The sequence below is a fragment of the Ictidomys tridecemlineatus genome, chromosome 8 (genome assembly GCF_052094955.1).
Source record: "Ictidomys tridecemlineatus isolate mIctTri1 chromosome 8, mIctTri1.hap1, whole genome shotgun sequence".
In the NCBI taxonomy this organism is placed as follows: domain Eukaryota; kingdom Metazoa; phylum Chordata; class Mammalia; order Rodentia; family Sciuridae; genus Ictidomys; species Ictidomys tridecemlineatus.
Window position 1 is genome coordinate 100,534,958 of NC_135484.1, and position 17,809 is coordinate 100,552,766.

The 17,809-nt window shown below is 37.5% G+C and overlaps 1 protein-coding gene across 9 annotated transcripts in view; it reads left to right on the plus strand.

Moving 5' to 3' along the window:
- Pkhd1 (PKHD1 ciliary IPT domain containing fibrocystin/polyductin) overlaps positions 1-17,809 on the plus strand; it is a 432,625-nt gene that overhangs the window by 313,638 nt on the left and 101,178 nt on the right. For 7 of the 9 annotated variants that reach the window (XR_013425107.1, XM_005318573.4, XM_078019904.1 and 4 more), the window contains 3 exons: positions 4,445-5,320; positions 6,057-6,225; positions 8,150-8,307. Coding sequence is in view for 8 of the 9 variants with exons in the window: in XM_005318573.4 (XP_005318630.2) it covers positions 4,445-5,320; positions 6,057-6,225; positions 8,150-8,307 (1,203 nt within the window). In the remaining variant the exon portion in view is untranslated. Of the gene's footprint in view, positions 1-4,444; positions 5,321-6,056; positions 6,226-8,149; positions 8,308-16,542; positions 17,758-17,809 lie in introns of those variants that run through there. The other 2 variants (XM_078019907.1, XM_078019909.1) reach the window with 2 other exon arrangements.

The following is a 17,809-nucleotide window of genomic DNA, read 5'->3' on the forward strand; positions in this document are numbered from 1 at the left end:
GGTGCGGGTGGGAGGGGGCGGCTCCGCCCCTCAGCAGGCCTCTTGGCCTGATCTGCTGGTGGTCACAGTTCCACCTACCTTGCAGGCACTGGGGGAGGGGGCGGGCCTGCCCCTCAGCAGGCCGCTGGACCTGTTCTGCTGGTGGGTCGCAGGTCTGCCTACCCTGCAGGCGCGTGGGGCAGCTCTGCCACTCCGCAGGTTGCTGGGCCTGACCTGCCTGTGGGTTGCAGGTCCGCCTGCCTTGCAGGTGCGAGGGGAGGGGTGGCTCCGCCCCTCAGCAGGCCGCTGGGCCTGATCTGCTGGTGGTCACAGTTCCGCCTACCTTGCAGGCACTGGGGAAGGGGGCGGGCCTGCCCCTCAGCAGGCCGCTGGACCTGTTCTGCTGGTGGGTAGCAGGTCTGCCTACCCTGCAGGCACGTGGGGCACCTCTGCCACTCCGCAGGTTGCTGGGCCTGACCTCTCCTTTACTTTTAATATCTGACATAACACTGGTACATTTGTGAAAACTAAGAAATCAACTTTGGCATATTAATATTAATCAGACTCAACACATTTTTCTTATTTCATGAGTTTTTTCACCAACATCCATTTCTGCTCCAGTTTCTACATTAAGAAACCTTGATGATCAGGGAAATAAAAATCAAAACTATAATAAGATTTCATCTCACTTTAATCAGAATGGCAATTATCAAGAACACAAATACAAATAATAATAATAATAATAAATGCTGATGAGAATGTGGGAATAAAAGTATACTTGTACTTTGTTGGTGAGACTTCAAATTAGTACAATAGGTCTGGAAAGCAATATAGAGATTCCTTAAAAAACTGGGAATGAAACTGCCATATGATCTATCTGTCTCACTCATTGGCGTTTATCCAAAAGAACTAAAATCAGTATACTATAGTGATATAGTCTCTTAAATGTTTGTAGCATCAAAATTCATAATAACCAAATTATGGAATCAGCCCAGATGCCTGTCATTAGATGAGTGGATCAAGAAAACTTGATGCATAGCCAGGTGCTGTGGCACACAACTCTAATCTCAGCCACTTGAAGGGAAGCAGGTGGATACCAAGTTCAAAGCCAGCCTCAGCAACTTAGCAAGGCCCTAAGCAACTAGGTGAGATCTTGTCTCAAAATAAAAAAAAATAAAAAGGTCTGGGGATGTGGCTCAGTGTTTAAATGCCTCTGGGCTTAATTCCTAGTATGTATGATATATATATATATATATATATATATATATATATATATATATATGCAAATATACGATATATATATCGTATATTTGCACATTTACACAATGGAGTTTTAATCTCACAATGAAGAATAAAATAATGGCATTTGTCAGTAAATGGATGGAAATGGAGAATATCATGCTAAGTGAAATAAGCCAGACTTGGAAAATCAAGGGTCAAATGTTTTTCTCATATGTGGAAGCTAAAGCAAAACAAGGGAAAGGAGTCAGATGGTGGTGGGAAAAAGATATAAATACACAGAAAAAACCAGTGGAATAGAAGGAAGAAAAGAAGAGAAAGGGAGGGAGGATGGGAAAGTGGAGGAAATGTGGAATGAATCTGTGAGGTGTCCCCAAAAGCTTACATGTGAGACAGTGCAAGAAGGTTCAGAGGAGAAATGTAAGAGTCTTAACACAATAAGTGGTTTAAACCGGATAGGGATTAACTGCTTGGTAACTGAAGTGGTTGGGAGTGGCTGGAGGATGTGGGACTTGGGGCATGGCTTTGGGTATAAATTTGTATCTGGCATGGGGAGAACTCTCTGCTTCCTGACCACTATGATGTGAGCTGCTTCCCTCAGCCACACTCTACTGCTAAGATGTTCAGCCTCATCATTAGCCCCAAGAAATGGAGCTGGCCTAGGACTAAGACCTCTGAAACTGTGAGCCCTCAAATAAACCTTCTCTTCTACAATTGTGCTGGTTGGGTCCTTTAGTCACAGCAGAAAAAAAAAAAAGACACTAACAAAATCATGTTATATACATATATAAATGTACCAAAGGAAATTTTACCTTTATGCTTATGTAGAAAGTACCAATTTTACAATAAAGAAATAAAGAAGCAAAAAGAGTATCAGTCAAGTAGAAGGAGGATAATAGGGAAACGAGGAGGGAAGGAAAGCAAGGATGGGGAATGGGGGTTAAAATCAAATTACTTGCATGCATGATTTTGTCAAAATGAGGTGAACTGCTATGTATAAATTCTAATATTAACTGCTATGTATGAATTCTAATATTAAAAATTAAGATATCATCACCCCCACCCCATCCCACCCCTAAACACACCAGATCCTGGATGAGGTAGGCTCTGGAAGGGTAGGTCAGGGACGCCACCTATAGGTGTTGAATGGTTAGAGGACTACTGCAAAGCTGGCCAGGACAATTCCTACTTTTACATTGGAAGGCAAGCAACATCACTTTTCGCCTTTCAACCAATAACATCTAGCTAGAAAGTTTTTCAGAACTGTGATTCAAAAGGAAAAGTAGGAAAGTACTTAAAAATGAAATTGTTGCTTAATTCTTCATATAATTGCTCAAGACATTTGAAGTAGTTGCTACTGATTAATTTTTAGTTATTGGTTACTTTGCATGCAAGTAATAGGTCTTGAACAATTTAAAACTGTGAATTACAATCATATAAGTATAAGCCATTAAGAATAATTAAAAATAACACCGATATGATGCCTTTGTTGAGGCACTAGAACTACCATCTCTAATAGAAAATGGGCTATTTGTGTGTGGACTTACTCTTGCATTTGGTGCCCTTTGTGCCAAGGCGAGGTATATCACCTCATGAGTATGTTTTGGATGTTTTATCATTGTGAATGTTTCTATAACATCTATCAGTTCCTCTTCAAGCAGTATTAGCTGAGAAATGCTGGAATCCTGTTGTCTGGTCACAAGGAGACCCATATGTCTGTCACTTTGTGTCCTTCCCACAGGGCTTGCTTCTTCACAGAAGCTGATTTTCAAGGGTTCTAACTTTTCATCTGTGAAAAAGGCAGGGGAGAAGTGAAGGGTTTAGGCTGGACTACATTTGAGCTTTAAATAGGATTACTTAAACAGTGAAACTGAAACTTTAAATGCATAGTGTCCTCATTTTTAATGGAAGAAATAACTTTCTACTTTACCTTTGTTAGTGCCTCAAAATTCCAAAGGCCAAGGAAAGGAGTGAGGGCCCAAGGTGTGCCCCACCTAGCAAAAAAAATGCATGATGTGTTTTTGGCATTTATAGCCCAATTACCTGAATCCAATCCAAAGTTGGTCCCTTTGTACCTCCACATCTCCCACTCTGGTTAGTGTGCTGCATAGGTTAATAGCACAGCATTATGTATAGCAGCATATGCCCAAGTCCCAGTTCTAGCTTGTCAGTTAGACCTTATTTCCTCTGTTTCTTTATCAGCAAAATGGGGATAATGACTATACTGTCCTCATAGGATATTTGTAAAAATTAAGTTTTGACATATACATGAATTAGAATAGGACCTGGCATATAATGAGCTTTATGTTAGAGTTATATATTATAGTTACTAATTCAGTTCATTATTAATTTATATGAATTCACCTGTCATCAGGAATATATATATATACTGACTTATTAATGTTCATTATATTTTAAAATCAATGTACTGGGTGAATTTTTTACCCATGGTAACAACATCTCCTTAAAACAGTACAAATAAAATCCTCAAGGAGACTAAATAATTTACTATCCTCTTCTGATATAAAAGCTGCAGAAAATCTTGTTATTATAGAAACGAAGAAGGAAATAAAGTATAGTTAGGATAAGAATACAGAAAATATTTCATAAGGTCTTTTAAATTATTTTGAAAGTGTGTTATGGTTTCTGTTATATTTCCATCAAGTAACACATTTAATTTTAGATTTCTGGACATTAGTTGGACACAAGTAAATTTTGCACTTGTACTTCTCTTAAGAAATGTTTAGAGTGTTTTATGGGGTTGGTCATTATATCAAATACATGATATCTTTGTGGAAATGGTTATGGTCTTTTTACTTGAACTCACTGAGACAGAGAGGAAGATTTGACTCAGGTGGGAAGCCAGGAACACATGTTCCTTTCATTGTTCCCCAGGACCTTGACCCAGCCCTCCACAAATGCACAGAATCTTTAAACCAGCTATACCTATATCCAAAGCCTTTCTCTTTCCTCTACATTTTCTTTCCTCTCTCCCCATCCTATTCTAGATACTCAGACTGCACGTGGAATCTTTTTATGAATTAATTTGATATTACTAGTGATTCATATTTTGATAGTGAGACTCAATGGTGTGAAATATAGAACTGGTGCTGTTTATAAACTGCTACATTTTAATTTAAAAAACTGCATGTTCTGATGCCCTGTAGTGGACCTTCCTTTTGCATTTTATGAGGAAGAAGCCTGATGACATGTGTTTTGTTTGTAGGTTTCCTTCAACTTCTAAATGTGGAAATTCAGAATTTTGGCTCACCATCACATTCATCCATTGAATTCACTAATGTGTCAGCAGGATCCTGGATCATATCTTCTACCGTACACCAGAGCTGTGGCGGGGGCATTCATGCATCTGCAAGTCATGGCATAATTTTAAATGACAATATAGTGTTTGGCACAGCTGGCCATGGCATTGATTTGGAGGGTCAGGCCTACTCTCTCACTAATAATCTTGCAGTTTTGATGACACAGTCAGTGTGGTCTGCCATTTGGGTGGCAGGAATCAAAGTGAACCGTGCAACGGACATATACCTCCATGGCAATGTTGTGGCAGGATCAGAGAGACTTGGCTTTCACCTACAAGGACACAGGTGCTCCTCTCAAGTGCTTTGGTCTGGCAACGTGGCCCACTCAAACCTTCATGGCCTTCATGTGTTTAAGGAAAGTGGACCTGACAATTGTACCTGTATCACTGGCTTCCTGGCTTTCAAGAACTTTGACTATGGTGCGATGATACAGGTGGAGAATAGCGTGGAGATGGAGAATATCACTCTGGTAGACAACGCTATTGGTCTTTTGGCAGCAGTGTATGTGTCTTCTGTTCCACAGAGATCCATCAGAAATGTGCAGATTGTGCTTAGGAATTCAGTCATTATAGCCACCAGCTCCTCTTTTGACTGCATTCAGGACAGAATGAAGCCTTACTCGGCCAATGTGACATCAACAGATCGAGCGCCTCCCAATCCTAGAGGAGGCCGCGTTGGTATCCTGTGGCCTGGGTTCACCTCAGAACCAAACCAGTGGCCTCTGGAGCCATGGCACAAAGTAAGGAATGGCTATTCAGTTTCAGGAATCATGAAACTTGAAGGTAGGGTGTTTGGACTTATCCAAGTAATCCAAACAGTTTCATACATGCATAGACTTTTAAATAGCATTCTGAAATTATATCAACCAAAAGGAATAGTGTAGTCTAGTGCTTGTGTCCAATTATAGTCTTCTGTTTTTATAGCCATAATGTGGTTTATAACGAAAGTGAGTTATCACAGTTAATTGGTTTATACATGTTAGAGAGGTTTCATAGCAATTACTTAACTTGATTATTTGACAATTCTTTTAGCTAGATGCTATTTATCCTGTTTTATAAGAGAGTAAACTGAGATGCAGGGATTATGCCTCATGTGATGTTGCTAGTAGAGGGATGAGTAGCTAAGGTTAAAATCATAGTTTTACCACAATTTGTGCAGTTCCTCTTATATCAGATCATTTTTGGATTAATGTACTCACTCCCCACTCACTTAGTTTACCTGGCAGTTGGTTTTTCTGTAAAATAAATGGATTTTGATCAAGTCTTTGATAAAAGTATTATTCTAAAAACTTTAATGTGTTTTCTAACACATACTCTTTTCTTCTGCATATAATGTCCATGTGTTAAAAATTATGGATATTTTATATCAAAATTTATGGAAACTCCTGAGCCTATCCTGAATAGCTTAAACTGACTCTGGGATATCCATTATTTATGGGAATATTTCATTGTGTAATCTGAATTTGTGATTGATGACTTACATGATATAATATTATGGTATTTTTGAAATTTTTTTCAGGTGTCACCTTTTCTGGTTTTGTAAAGAGTTGCTCTAGTGATGACCTGGACATTTGTATTCTGCCAAATGTAGAGAGCCCTGGAATCATGCACCCAATAATTGCAGAAAGGACTAGGATGCTCAGGATGAAAGATGAGAACAAGTTCTACTTTCCTCCATTACACCACAGGTACCACTTTGATTATTGAGAATAAGTCATGTTTTTGAAGTATTTGGCAATTCTTCAACCATCCCCAGCTATTTTTTAGAAAAAATGAAATCATCAAAGATCTAGAAATAAGTTGCTGTAGAATGAAATAGGACATTGATTTCATGACCTCAATTCTTTACCCCTCCTATATTCTTGTCCTTTCCTGTATGATTTTTGAAATATCTCTTCCAACTAGGCAGAGGTTATTTTCTTCCCCTTGAGTTTGGAGTAAACCATCTGCCTTTCTTTGGCTGACAAAAGAGGTAGAAGTGATGAGGAGAACTATTTATTGATGCTGTTTTATAGTTTTGTCTTAATTAGAGAGACTTTTTTGGAATATTTTCAAAATAACTGGAAACAAATTGCCCTAATTAATCACTCTTTCATGAAGTAGTACAGTGTTAGTAGTCTTCAGAAAGATATCCTGGTTATGAGGTGGCAAATATCTTGAGAGACTTTGTGCAAACACAAGAATATAGAAGGAGATTATGTCTTCTTCCCAGAATCCTTGAGCTGAACCAAGAGACAAATACTCACATTTCAACCCTATGGTACTACTGTTCTTGGACACAGGATCTGAAAGTTTTTTAAGAATATGAAAATTAGACAGGGAGTATGGATCACTTGTATTTTCCCACAACACTGGAGAAACTCCGTTAATTTACGAAAAGAATCTAAAAAACCCCACCCTAATTGGAAAGTTTATGTGTTTGGCCTAACACCAGTCCTTTTTTTTCTGATGTTCATTCTTGAACCATTTTAGGTACCTAAGCACTTAGATATGCAATCCATTGTGAATAACCATGTGTCCTTCTATTGTCCAATTTTTCTTCTGTTCACTTCTCATACCTATAGGTTGAAATAATTGTAAAGCTACATGTCGTAGTCAGTTTGTGTGACTTTAACAAAATATCATAAACTGGATGATTTGTAAAGCCCAGAAATTTATTTCTTACAAGATCAAGGCACAAGCATGATTGGTATCATGTGAGAGCTGCTGTCTGCTTCATCCTTCTGAGCGGAGGAATATGATATCCTCCCCTGATAGAGTGGACAGAAGGACAAAGAGTCTGTCTTCAATGTTGAGCCCTTTTATTAGGGTGCTAATCCAATTCATGAAGACCCTATCCTCATGACTCAGTCATATCCCAAAGGCCATACTTCTCAATACAGTTGCATTGGGATTAAGTTTCAACATGAATTTTGGAGAAGCAGCATCATTCAAACCACAGCATTACATGATTCTTCATTCTTTGTACAATAATACCAACATATTGTTGACATACAATAAATATTTAATATTTTTACTACTGGCACCTAAAAGTAGTAGATAAGCCAAAGTAAAATAAATGATCTATAATTCACTTTTATAAGGTACATACCTATTACTTATTTTAAATACTACTCAACTAAATTCTAGAAGTGCAGGGATAATATATAGTTATATCACCATTATATTACCCAACCTGTCAGTAGTACTTTACAATAGATCTTTGAATGAGATTATCTATTTTTACTGTTTGTATATAGTTTAAATATAGTTATATTTATAGAGATCATCTTAAAATATTACAAAACTCTGAATGTCTATGAAGAAATTATTATGTTCAGTAGCTACTAGAAGTGGAAGCATGTATTATACCTTGCCTCTTAGAAATTCAATAATTCATGTAAATATTACATAACTAGATGTCCATAATATTTTATTAATAAAATTGTCTTTCTTCTTGACCATGTAACTGGGAAATAACTTATTTCCTATATAGTTTTATTTCATATCTACTTAACATATTATTAATGATACAATTCTGTTGAACTTGTTATATATGAGCTTAGCACTACCCAATGTTTTCTTCTTGCTGCCTATCATGAAATGAGAGCTGCTTTTTGTCTTTATTCATAGGAGAGATTTGGAAAGAGTGACCTGCCCTGAATCAGATTGTGAAAGTCCAAGAAAATATCTCTTCAAAGATATGGATGGTAGAGCCCTGGGTCTGCCTCCACCAATCTCTGTATTTCCTAAAACTGAGGCAGAATGGACTGGATCTTTCTATAACACAGGTTGGTTGTGTCTGCACAGGATGCCAGTGGTAGTACTAGCATGTGTGTGAAGAAGCTGGTTGGGCTGTGTGGTATAGTGGCAACAAAATATACTGCATAGGAACTAGGTTCTAGAGTTGGAGTCTATGCTAATATACCATCAAAGTCACATGCATCACAGGAATGCTGTCATTAAGAGATATCACAACATTACTGCCGTGCCCTGTATGTTTACCTGTGTCTAAGTTGCAGGCACAGCATCCAGGTCTGTGCACAGGTGGAAGAATACTCCTCTCACTGGCTGAGTCATCTGGTTTGAGCAGCTCTCATACTCAATAATCCACAGCATGCATTGAACCAGCCCTTTTGGATTTTGAGTCCACTTATCTCTTCTGTCAGAACTTAAAGGCTCTCACTCTGGTCAGAGTGGTACAAGAGACACCACGAGGTTTCTCTCCCTTTTCTGCAGGTGTCCCTTAACCTGAGCTGTGCTCAGAAGTACTTCTTCTTTTTGATACAACCAGTCACTTTGCATAGAAACTTTTATATCTGGGTCCTTGGGAAGATCATTGTCTTTATATTTCCACTAACAATGAGACTCTGAATTCCCATTTGAATTCATCTGGAACCTGTTGCAGGCATATTTAAAGAATGTTTCCTGCTTTCTCCCTGCTTCATTGGTTTATTCTTTGAAGATTTCTTTTCTGACCACTCTTCTCCTTTTTAAGTTCTGAATGTATGACTGTCCCAGGACTATGTTCTTAGAACTTTTACTTCTTTTCCCTAATTTTGCTCAGGACCAAGATGGAAATACCATTCATTCAATGGTGATAACTTTCAGTTTGCAGAACCAGCCCATAGTCCAATCTTTACACAATAGCCAGAATTATCTTTCTAACTTTCCAGTGGCATTCCATGCACACAGAATTAAATCAATGTTAAATCCAAACAACCAGCCTAAGAGAGTTGGAGTGTCTGACTCCTGCCTGCTCATTCTCCCATCACCTATGGCTTCCCCTTTGCTTACCTATCATAGTCTTCTTAACAATTTTTCCTTTAATGTAAAACACTTATCCCTAGCTCAGGGTATCTGTACTGGCTACTATTCTGTTTGGAACATCTTATTATCTCTTCCTTAAGAACTGATTCCCTTTTTTCAAATAATGACTCCTCAGAGAAACCATCCATAACCACTCATCTAGAGAATTATTTTGTACACTATTATCTGGCCCCACTAGGCATTCATTTTTATTATTATTTTTTGGTCACAATCCCATTACCTGACAATATATTATAAATATAATTGCTTAATTGTTTATCTGTTATTTGCCGCTTTAAACACAAACTTGATGAGGGCTGGGATTTTGTCTGGCTTACTGATGTGTATTTGGGATGATGCCCAACAAATATTGGTTGACTGGCTCATCAAATGAATGGTTATGGATACCCAGGAAGAATGTTAACAGTATTTGTTCCAAACCATTCAAGAGCATCCAGAAGAAATTAAGGCCTTCAGGTCATTGGCTTATGGATTTATCTCTAATATTGAAGTCGGAAATGCAGAAGATTCTAGGTAAATTTTTTACTTGGCTGCATCTTTCTTCCATTTGAACTACTGTCACAGTATAAAATTTGGCATTTAGTATATTGGTATAATTCTTTTAATTTCCATAAAATTCCATGTTTGAACAGTTATACTTTTTTTATATTCATCTTGCATCTTTCTATATATTGAAGACTTATCTTTGCAATAGAGTGACATGCTGTGGGGACTATGGTATAGGTTTTAAAGTCATGCTGAGAATATAGAAATGCTGAGTAAATATTAATTTTAGTATATAGGTTATATATATGAATATAACCAGCAAATACATGTTTGCACAGAAGAATGAAATTCAGATACACACACACATGTACATGTACATATATATGGAGAGAGAGAAAAAATATGTGGAGAGTTGTAAAAGAAAAATAAAGATGATAGGCAGCTACTCTTCCATTTACTGCTAGATCTACTAAAATAGATTTCTATAGTTAGATTTTCTATTGATTTTAAGAATAATCTCATTTTCACAAGTGTTTGTACCATCCCATGTGTAAACCCATAAATTGTGGGACTTTTCTGGACTTGTTATTTGGTAAGGGACATATTTCTGTGCAATTAATAACAAGGGATATGGGTTCTATAATGTTTAATGAAAATTTCATCCTAAAAGAAAAGAAAAAGGACTAAAGATAATGTCTAGTTCAAATGCAAAGCTTAGAATCAAGTAGTTTATGTGGTTAATCCTAGAAAACTTCAGTAAGAAAGTGGGAAATGAGACTGGGAAATTAAGCCAATAAAGGATGTGCATTCAAACAAGTGAGCACTGTGTAAGCTAGAGCTCAACTCTGCTGGAAACGCCAGGAGATCATGACCCCAAATGGTCCCAACCAAGCCTTGAGGAAGCTAATGATGCACTTACAAGTTGTACATCTTCTTGCCATAGAATGAGAGATGCTTCAGGCTATATGGACTCTCTAGCCCTTGGGCTTTCTCTCACCACAGACCAAGTATACTCTTTCCTGTAGCCAGAAAAGATTTTTTTTTCTTAGAAGGAAGTCATAGGTTTTTGCAGTAGCACACTTTGATATGCAAAGGTGGGTGCCAAAAACAAGGATGTGAAAATATCTGTTACAAATAGAACTCTGAAATATAAATCCAATGCTCCATGTTTAAATCATAGGAACATTTTTATGAACCTTAGGTGGTTGCTTACCACAATATGCAATTCATTATTCGGGCACAAATATGCTGTTGCCATTGTTTGCAATGCTGGTGTGTTAGTTTTTCCTCAGCTTTCAACCATGGCTATGAAACATGAATCAATGGTAAAACTCTGGAAGGTAATATAATACTACCTGCCATTTACTATCAGGATATGGACTAGTATATATATGTATGTGACTGGCTGAGTGTATGTATGAAGCGGTGTATGACCAACTGTCTAAGATCCTGATGTTTTTTGAAGCTTTATAAAAATTAGATGACGTTGCTATAGGTGCCAATGGCAAGGATTCTCACAGTGGAATATGCTGTTTGGTGCATCAGGAAAATAATACATATCCTCCTTCAATGAAGGAGACAACACTGAGTCATGGTGCTTTCTAGGTACTAATAGATTTGTAGTATCTTCCTTTGATTTCCAAAATATGGGTAAATCTTTTCTTCTCTAAGGCAAGGCTTCAACATTTTTAAACTATTCTCTCTTAGATACTTTCTAGTCCTTGTCCATAATCTATTAGATGAGAAAAGCATAAATTTAATTGTAAGAGAATTGTATTTTGTATTTTTAAGACAGCAGTCTGTGCTCTTCTGTCAATCAGAGAAAGGAATGTGACTCAGGTGAAAATGGAGACCACTAGAATTGAGGCTCAGTTTACTCCTAATGTCATTGGATTTGTCATACCCTTATGTCTTTTATCTCTTTCATTGGCAAATCTCTCCTATCCTTTTGGAATCCATTGTTCTTTGAGGTTTACTTTGAATTTGGAAACAACTGATTTTATTTGCACATTTAAGTTGTACTCACTGGGTCCCAAGCATACTGTCAGGCATCAGGAGCAAAAACCACCCGTGTGGATCAGCTAGTAGGAACGCTGTGCCAGTGTTTTGCTATCTGTGTAGTGCAGGGTGTGTAGCCAGGGGAAAAAGTGAACTGTTAATTTTGCTTTATACTTATCTGCAAGTTTGCATTTGCAGCCAACTTTGAAAAATTCATGGCAATAGAGTGCAAGACAGCTAATCCCAAACAGGCGATCCTTTGCAAACTACTTGCATTTTATTCCAGAAAGAATTTCTTTTGATTAGATCTGTAAGTCCAGAATCATTTAGAAAAAAACAAAGCCTTGAAATTAATATCTCACTTAGATGAATATTAATACCAGGGCTGTCCATTCTGGCTTCTTAATCATTTCCTATTTGTCCCCTTCTAAAATGGATGGCATCACCTCCCAGACTAGTTCACACATGGGAAGGACCTGTGCTGGTGTGAGGGGACTGAAAGAAATCAGAGCTTTAGTTTTGATAGCATTCGGCAATTTCTCAACCATGCTGAAGAAGGCTAGGAGGGAGATAATATAGAAGCTAGAGATACTTGAGCACCTTTCATGTGCTAAATGCTGAATTTGCCATTCTCCTTCATTCCAAAAATGTGTTTTTGTTTGATGACTATCTACCAGTATCTTTCTACATGGAAACCATATAGTGACCAGGATGGTATCATGAAATATATGCACAAAACACAGTAGAGATAAGAGGGATTAAAAAAATAGTGTTTTACACTAGAGAATTAAAATTGTGCATGGGATATATGGAAGTAGATATTTGAAACAGAGTTACATTTCAGTTAAAAATTGAAGGAAGAGTGAGGAGTCACTACTTTGAGAAAGGGGAGGAGATTTCCAGGGAGGGGGACCAGTCAGAGCATGGGCTCTGAGATAAGAATGATCTCAGCAAGTTTGAGAGTGTGGGTAGAAAGGAGACCAGTGTGAATGGGATGTAGTTAATGAGAAATAGTTGCAGATAGACAGAAGCAAGCTCCTTTGTAGGCCAGGTTAACAGGCATGCAATTTGTTAAAATGGAGTTACTTAATTTTATTATGTATGTTTAAGTTGTACACCATGATGTTTCGATATGCATAGAGAAATGGTTGCTATAGTCAAGCAAATTAGCATATTCTTCATCTCAGATAGTTATTTACCTTTTTGTTATTTTTTTGTGGCAAGAGCACCAAAAATTAATTATTAGTAAAAATTTGATTATAATACAATGTTATTAACTGTAGCCCTCATATGGTACATTAGTCTCTAGACTTATTCTCTCTACAAATCTGTAAGTTTGTCCACTGTTTTACATCTACTTATTTCTTCTCCCCTCTACCCCTCTATCCCTGGTAAGTATTGTTTTATTCTCTATTTCCATGGACTGTGTTAAAGGTTCTGGAAGGAGGTGGTAGGATTCTATCAATTCTCTGCAAAGAGCCTACTGCCTGCTGGGGAGTGATTGCCCAATGGATGGGAGAAAGCTCCAAGCAGGCAGTGCACACAGGAAGCTGTGTAGGTTGAGACAAGAGGGGCTTCTAGAGATGCTGTCCCACACCAGTGCCCCACCAGTCTGTGCCGGCCCACAAGCTCTTGGTGACCACTCAAAAGACATAATTACAGAAATTTACCATTGAGAAACATAGCAATTTGGGCTGAGGATGTAGCTCAAAGGTAGAGCTCTAGCCCAGCATGAGGCCATGGGTTCAATCTCCACTACTGAAAAAAAAAAAAGGTGCTTTCCCACAATGAGGCAGAAGGCGATTGTGCATCAGAAGGTAGAAACACAGCAATTTGAACAGAGTCTGTTCAGTCTAATAAACAAAATGCAAAATGTGGGGCTTACATTTCATGCATCTAATTTGTATTATAACTTACATATATGATTTTACATTAATTTATGTCTTTGATAGAAAATTTAAAACAAAACAAAACCCCCAATATTTCTTCACAGTGTTGTCAGGATAGGGCTTCCCAAGGCTGGCTTATCATCAGATTCATCTGGGCATTGAGCATTCATTTGTGTTTGGGAGGATTTTGAATCAATAGGCATGCATGAATTCCAGGCCTTTTACATGTGCGCACACATGCGCACCATCACAAGTGATTCTATTGTGTTGTATTTAAAATCACTGCCATCGAATTGTATATGCCCTTTGAAGGAGAAAAACAAGATATTTAAGAAGGCAATATTTTTAATTTAAAAAGAGGGCAGTTTCAATTTCTCATGAGAAATCAAGAATTAGTTCTCCATATGGAATACTAACAGACATAAACATTTACGTATATACACACTGGATATATTTCTGAAAGGGAAAAAAAACATTAAAAAGACACAGGAATGTTTGCAATCTAGATTAAGTCTTGGAATAAAAACAATATGTTAAACCCTTACGTTTTAACAGATATCTTCTGGTACTGAGGTGAATCAAATAACCTCAAAATATCACTTTCATCACAAATCACTGAATACAAACAGGTTTGATATTGTTTATTTTTTAAACTCCACATTGAATCATTAATTTTTAAAAAGACTAAGTTTCACGATAAGCTTTTCCCACACTCTCCTTGACATCATTTTCATCAAATTAGGGCTGTTGGAGCAGCACTTTTGACCAAATCTACATTTAGGGCAGGTGTGAGTTTCCCATTCTTTACCGAGAGGGTGAGGAACATCTTTCAAATTGTGTTACTTCTTGGACACTTCTCAAGAAAGTTATAAACTATGGAGAGACCTTAAGAGTGACTTGTCTCAAATCAAAAGTAAAATATTAGGCTGATAAAAAAGAAAATAAAGTTGGCCTTTGACTGTCTGCCCACATCATGATGAAGTGGCTTCTAACTGAATAAAGGGAGAGTTGGAGACTTGCAGAGTGGCAAGCATTTTCTCAACCCTCTGTGGCTAGATCTTGAAATGCGTCTTTTCTTTAAGCTTCCTAGGCTTCTATTTCTTCCCATTTGTCCTGAGAGTGACAGCAAGACGGTATTATAAAATGAGAGAATGGAGAGGGCGGGAGAAAATGAGAGGACAGAATGGAGAGAGGAAACGGTTGTTAGAAAATTTGTCTGCCAATATCTGTGCTTGCAGAGGTCTTTTTCTTCTAGCTAGAGGGGGAAATACCATTCTCTTTTCCCAAGCAATTATAGGCCCCAAAGATTGAAACTTGGTATATAGCTCTTTAATCTCAGCAGATATTTATGGTTAAACATTAGACTTTTAGGATTCCAGATGTCAGGGTATTAAAATATAAAGGCACAGTGAAGTCTCAGAAAATATTAGACTCTTTGGGATATGTGGCTGCAAGGGATTTTTATCCCAGGCAAAGGATAAGGCTTCTAGTGGTACTTTGTAAGACCCAAAGAGCAACTTTCCTTCACCTCATTTTCTCACTCTCCCAGGACTTGCCTGGTCTCCAGGCAATGAATGGCATAGCAATAACTGATTGCTTTTTGGAGTAGTCCATGCTGAGCATTGGTATGATTTTCATGTGCGATTTGTAAAGGATGACATGAAAAGACATGTGATCTGTGGGGACAATTTCCTTTACCTTTCCTCAATCTGGACATTTTATTACTGTGATTATCTTGCTCCTCAGATCTTCCATTAACAATAACTATCATAAAAAATATTCACTATATTCCTGGCTCGCTGCTGAGGCTTGTAGATGAATCATCTCATCTAATGTCATTAACAGGATCTATCCTAGGAGAAACACTCTTTCTGCCTCCATTTTTTAGATATGGAAACTGATAATGGAGATGTAAGATACTTTGTCCAAGTCACTTAGCTAATGAGCAAAGGACTCAGGATTGAAGTGTGTTCTTAAGACTGGGCTATATTCTGTCCAGAGCCTACCATCCAAGTTTTCTTCCTTCTTTCTCTACGTTCTTTTGTTAGCTGTCTTAAATCTATCAATTTCCTCACAAAGCTCTGTCAATAAGTACAGAGCACAATGAGTCTGTGCAATTATTCCAGCAATCATCCACCCTAGCTAGTAATAATGATGGTCCCCATTTATTCAGTACCCTCCATGTGCCAGTCATTATGCTCTGTCGTTCATTAACATCCTCACTTATCCTTACAACAACCTAAACATGTAAGAGTTGTTTTTCCCTTTAAGCATTTGGGGAACTAAGGTTTCAGAGAAGTTAACTAATTTTTCATGCTTCCACAGATAGAATGTGCAGAACCAAAATTTAAAACCATATTTGACTCCAAATTTGGGCTCATAACCACTTCTAGATAATTACCATGTGGTCTAAATCATCTGGTGTAACTCTGTGCAGATATATATTTAACCAAATAATTCACATATTTCTACTGTATTTGATAACAAATAGATTTTTAGATTTTAAAAAGTAACTGTCAGTTCCTTTAGCATTTTTTGAAAAGCAGTGTAATAACAACAAAAAGTCTCATTTAGTTTATCTTATTTGTATGTAATACAAATATGTATTTATAGATGGCCATTTCTTTATGTACAAAATAAAGGGACTATGTTGCAACTAAGATAAACCAAATTTTTACAACACTAACCATTGGAGGTTGTTTGAAGAAAATGAAGTAGTTATAGAGAACTAGCTATGGTCATAAGGTCAAATTTTATTGTGGCATTTTTTCTGTAGCTTCCCCTTTATGAATGATGCTGTTTTTTCTTTTTCTCCCAATCTAGACAGTATCTATGGAGTACACAGTGAGAGCAAGGTGCCATGCACTTTTAGGAATCCAAAGAAGAGACAATTCCTGCCCTCACACATGGTGGAAGGCACACCACGACATGGGATGGAAGAATACAGTTGATCCAAAATCAGCACAAAGTACACTGTGTAAATCACATGTAGTGGGGGATGTACACAAAGGCACTAGGGAGAAAATGGAATTTTTAATGAGATCTATGGGTAAAGATTGAAAAGGACTGTGTGAAAAAGGTAAGCAAAGGCATTGTGTTTAGAAACAGCAGGTGCAGGTCTGTCCTCTGTAGTGCAGTGTAAGCACCTTCCCTGTGAAAAGCTCACTGCCTTTCCCACGTGGTGTGGATATCCTGCTCTCAATGCATCCGCCTGTCACTCAACTCCATTGCTGTATTTCTCATGTTCTACTGTTGCTATTGCACAGGTCTGCCTTTTCACTAGACAACAAGTACCATTGTGATGGCATAGATATGAGGTGATCCCCAAAAGCTCACATATGAGACAATGTAAGATTTTTTAGAGGTGAAATGGTTAGATTATGAGGTGTAACCTAATCAGTGGTTTAATTAATCCACTGATATGGATTAACTAAAAAGTAGCTATAGGCAGGTACTAAGTGGCTACAAGAGATAGGTCACTGGGGATGTGTTTTGGGGATTTATATTTTGTTCCTGGTGAGTAAAGCTCTCTCTCTCTGCTTTCTGGTGCCATGTTCTGAGAAGCTTTCCTCTGCCATGCCCTTCCACTGAGATGCCTTGATTTACCTTGGGCCCAGAGCTCGAGAGTCCACCGTATGTGGATGGAACCTCTGAAACTGTAAATCAAAATAAACTTTTCCTCCTTTAATTGCTCTTTTCAGGTCTTTTGGTCACAGTGATTTAAAAAAAGTTGACTAAAACAACCATGAAGGCAAACATTTTTGAATTTTTAGTACAGTTCCTAAAACATAGTAAGAACTTGGTAAATGTTCACCGAATGAATGAATAAATGTCAAAAGTCATGAATTCGAGTCCCACAAAGTACATTGCACAGACTTAATCAATGCATAATTTATATTAGCATTTTCAAAGAATTTTCGTCAATCATTAAATCAGGAGATTGTGAAAATTATGGTTCAAGATCAAATAAATTTTGAAAATTCTTTTTCCAATTAAATTTATTAAAATCATCAATAAAACTCATTGAAAAATACACCATGTAGCCTTGTAAGTGTGTGAACTTTCTGAGAAAATAAATGTAGAGGCCACC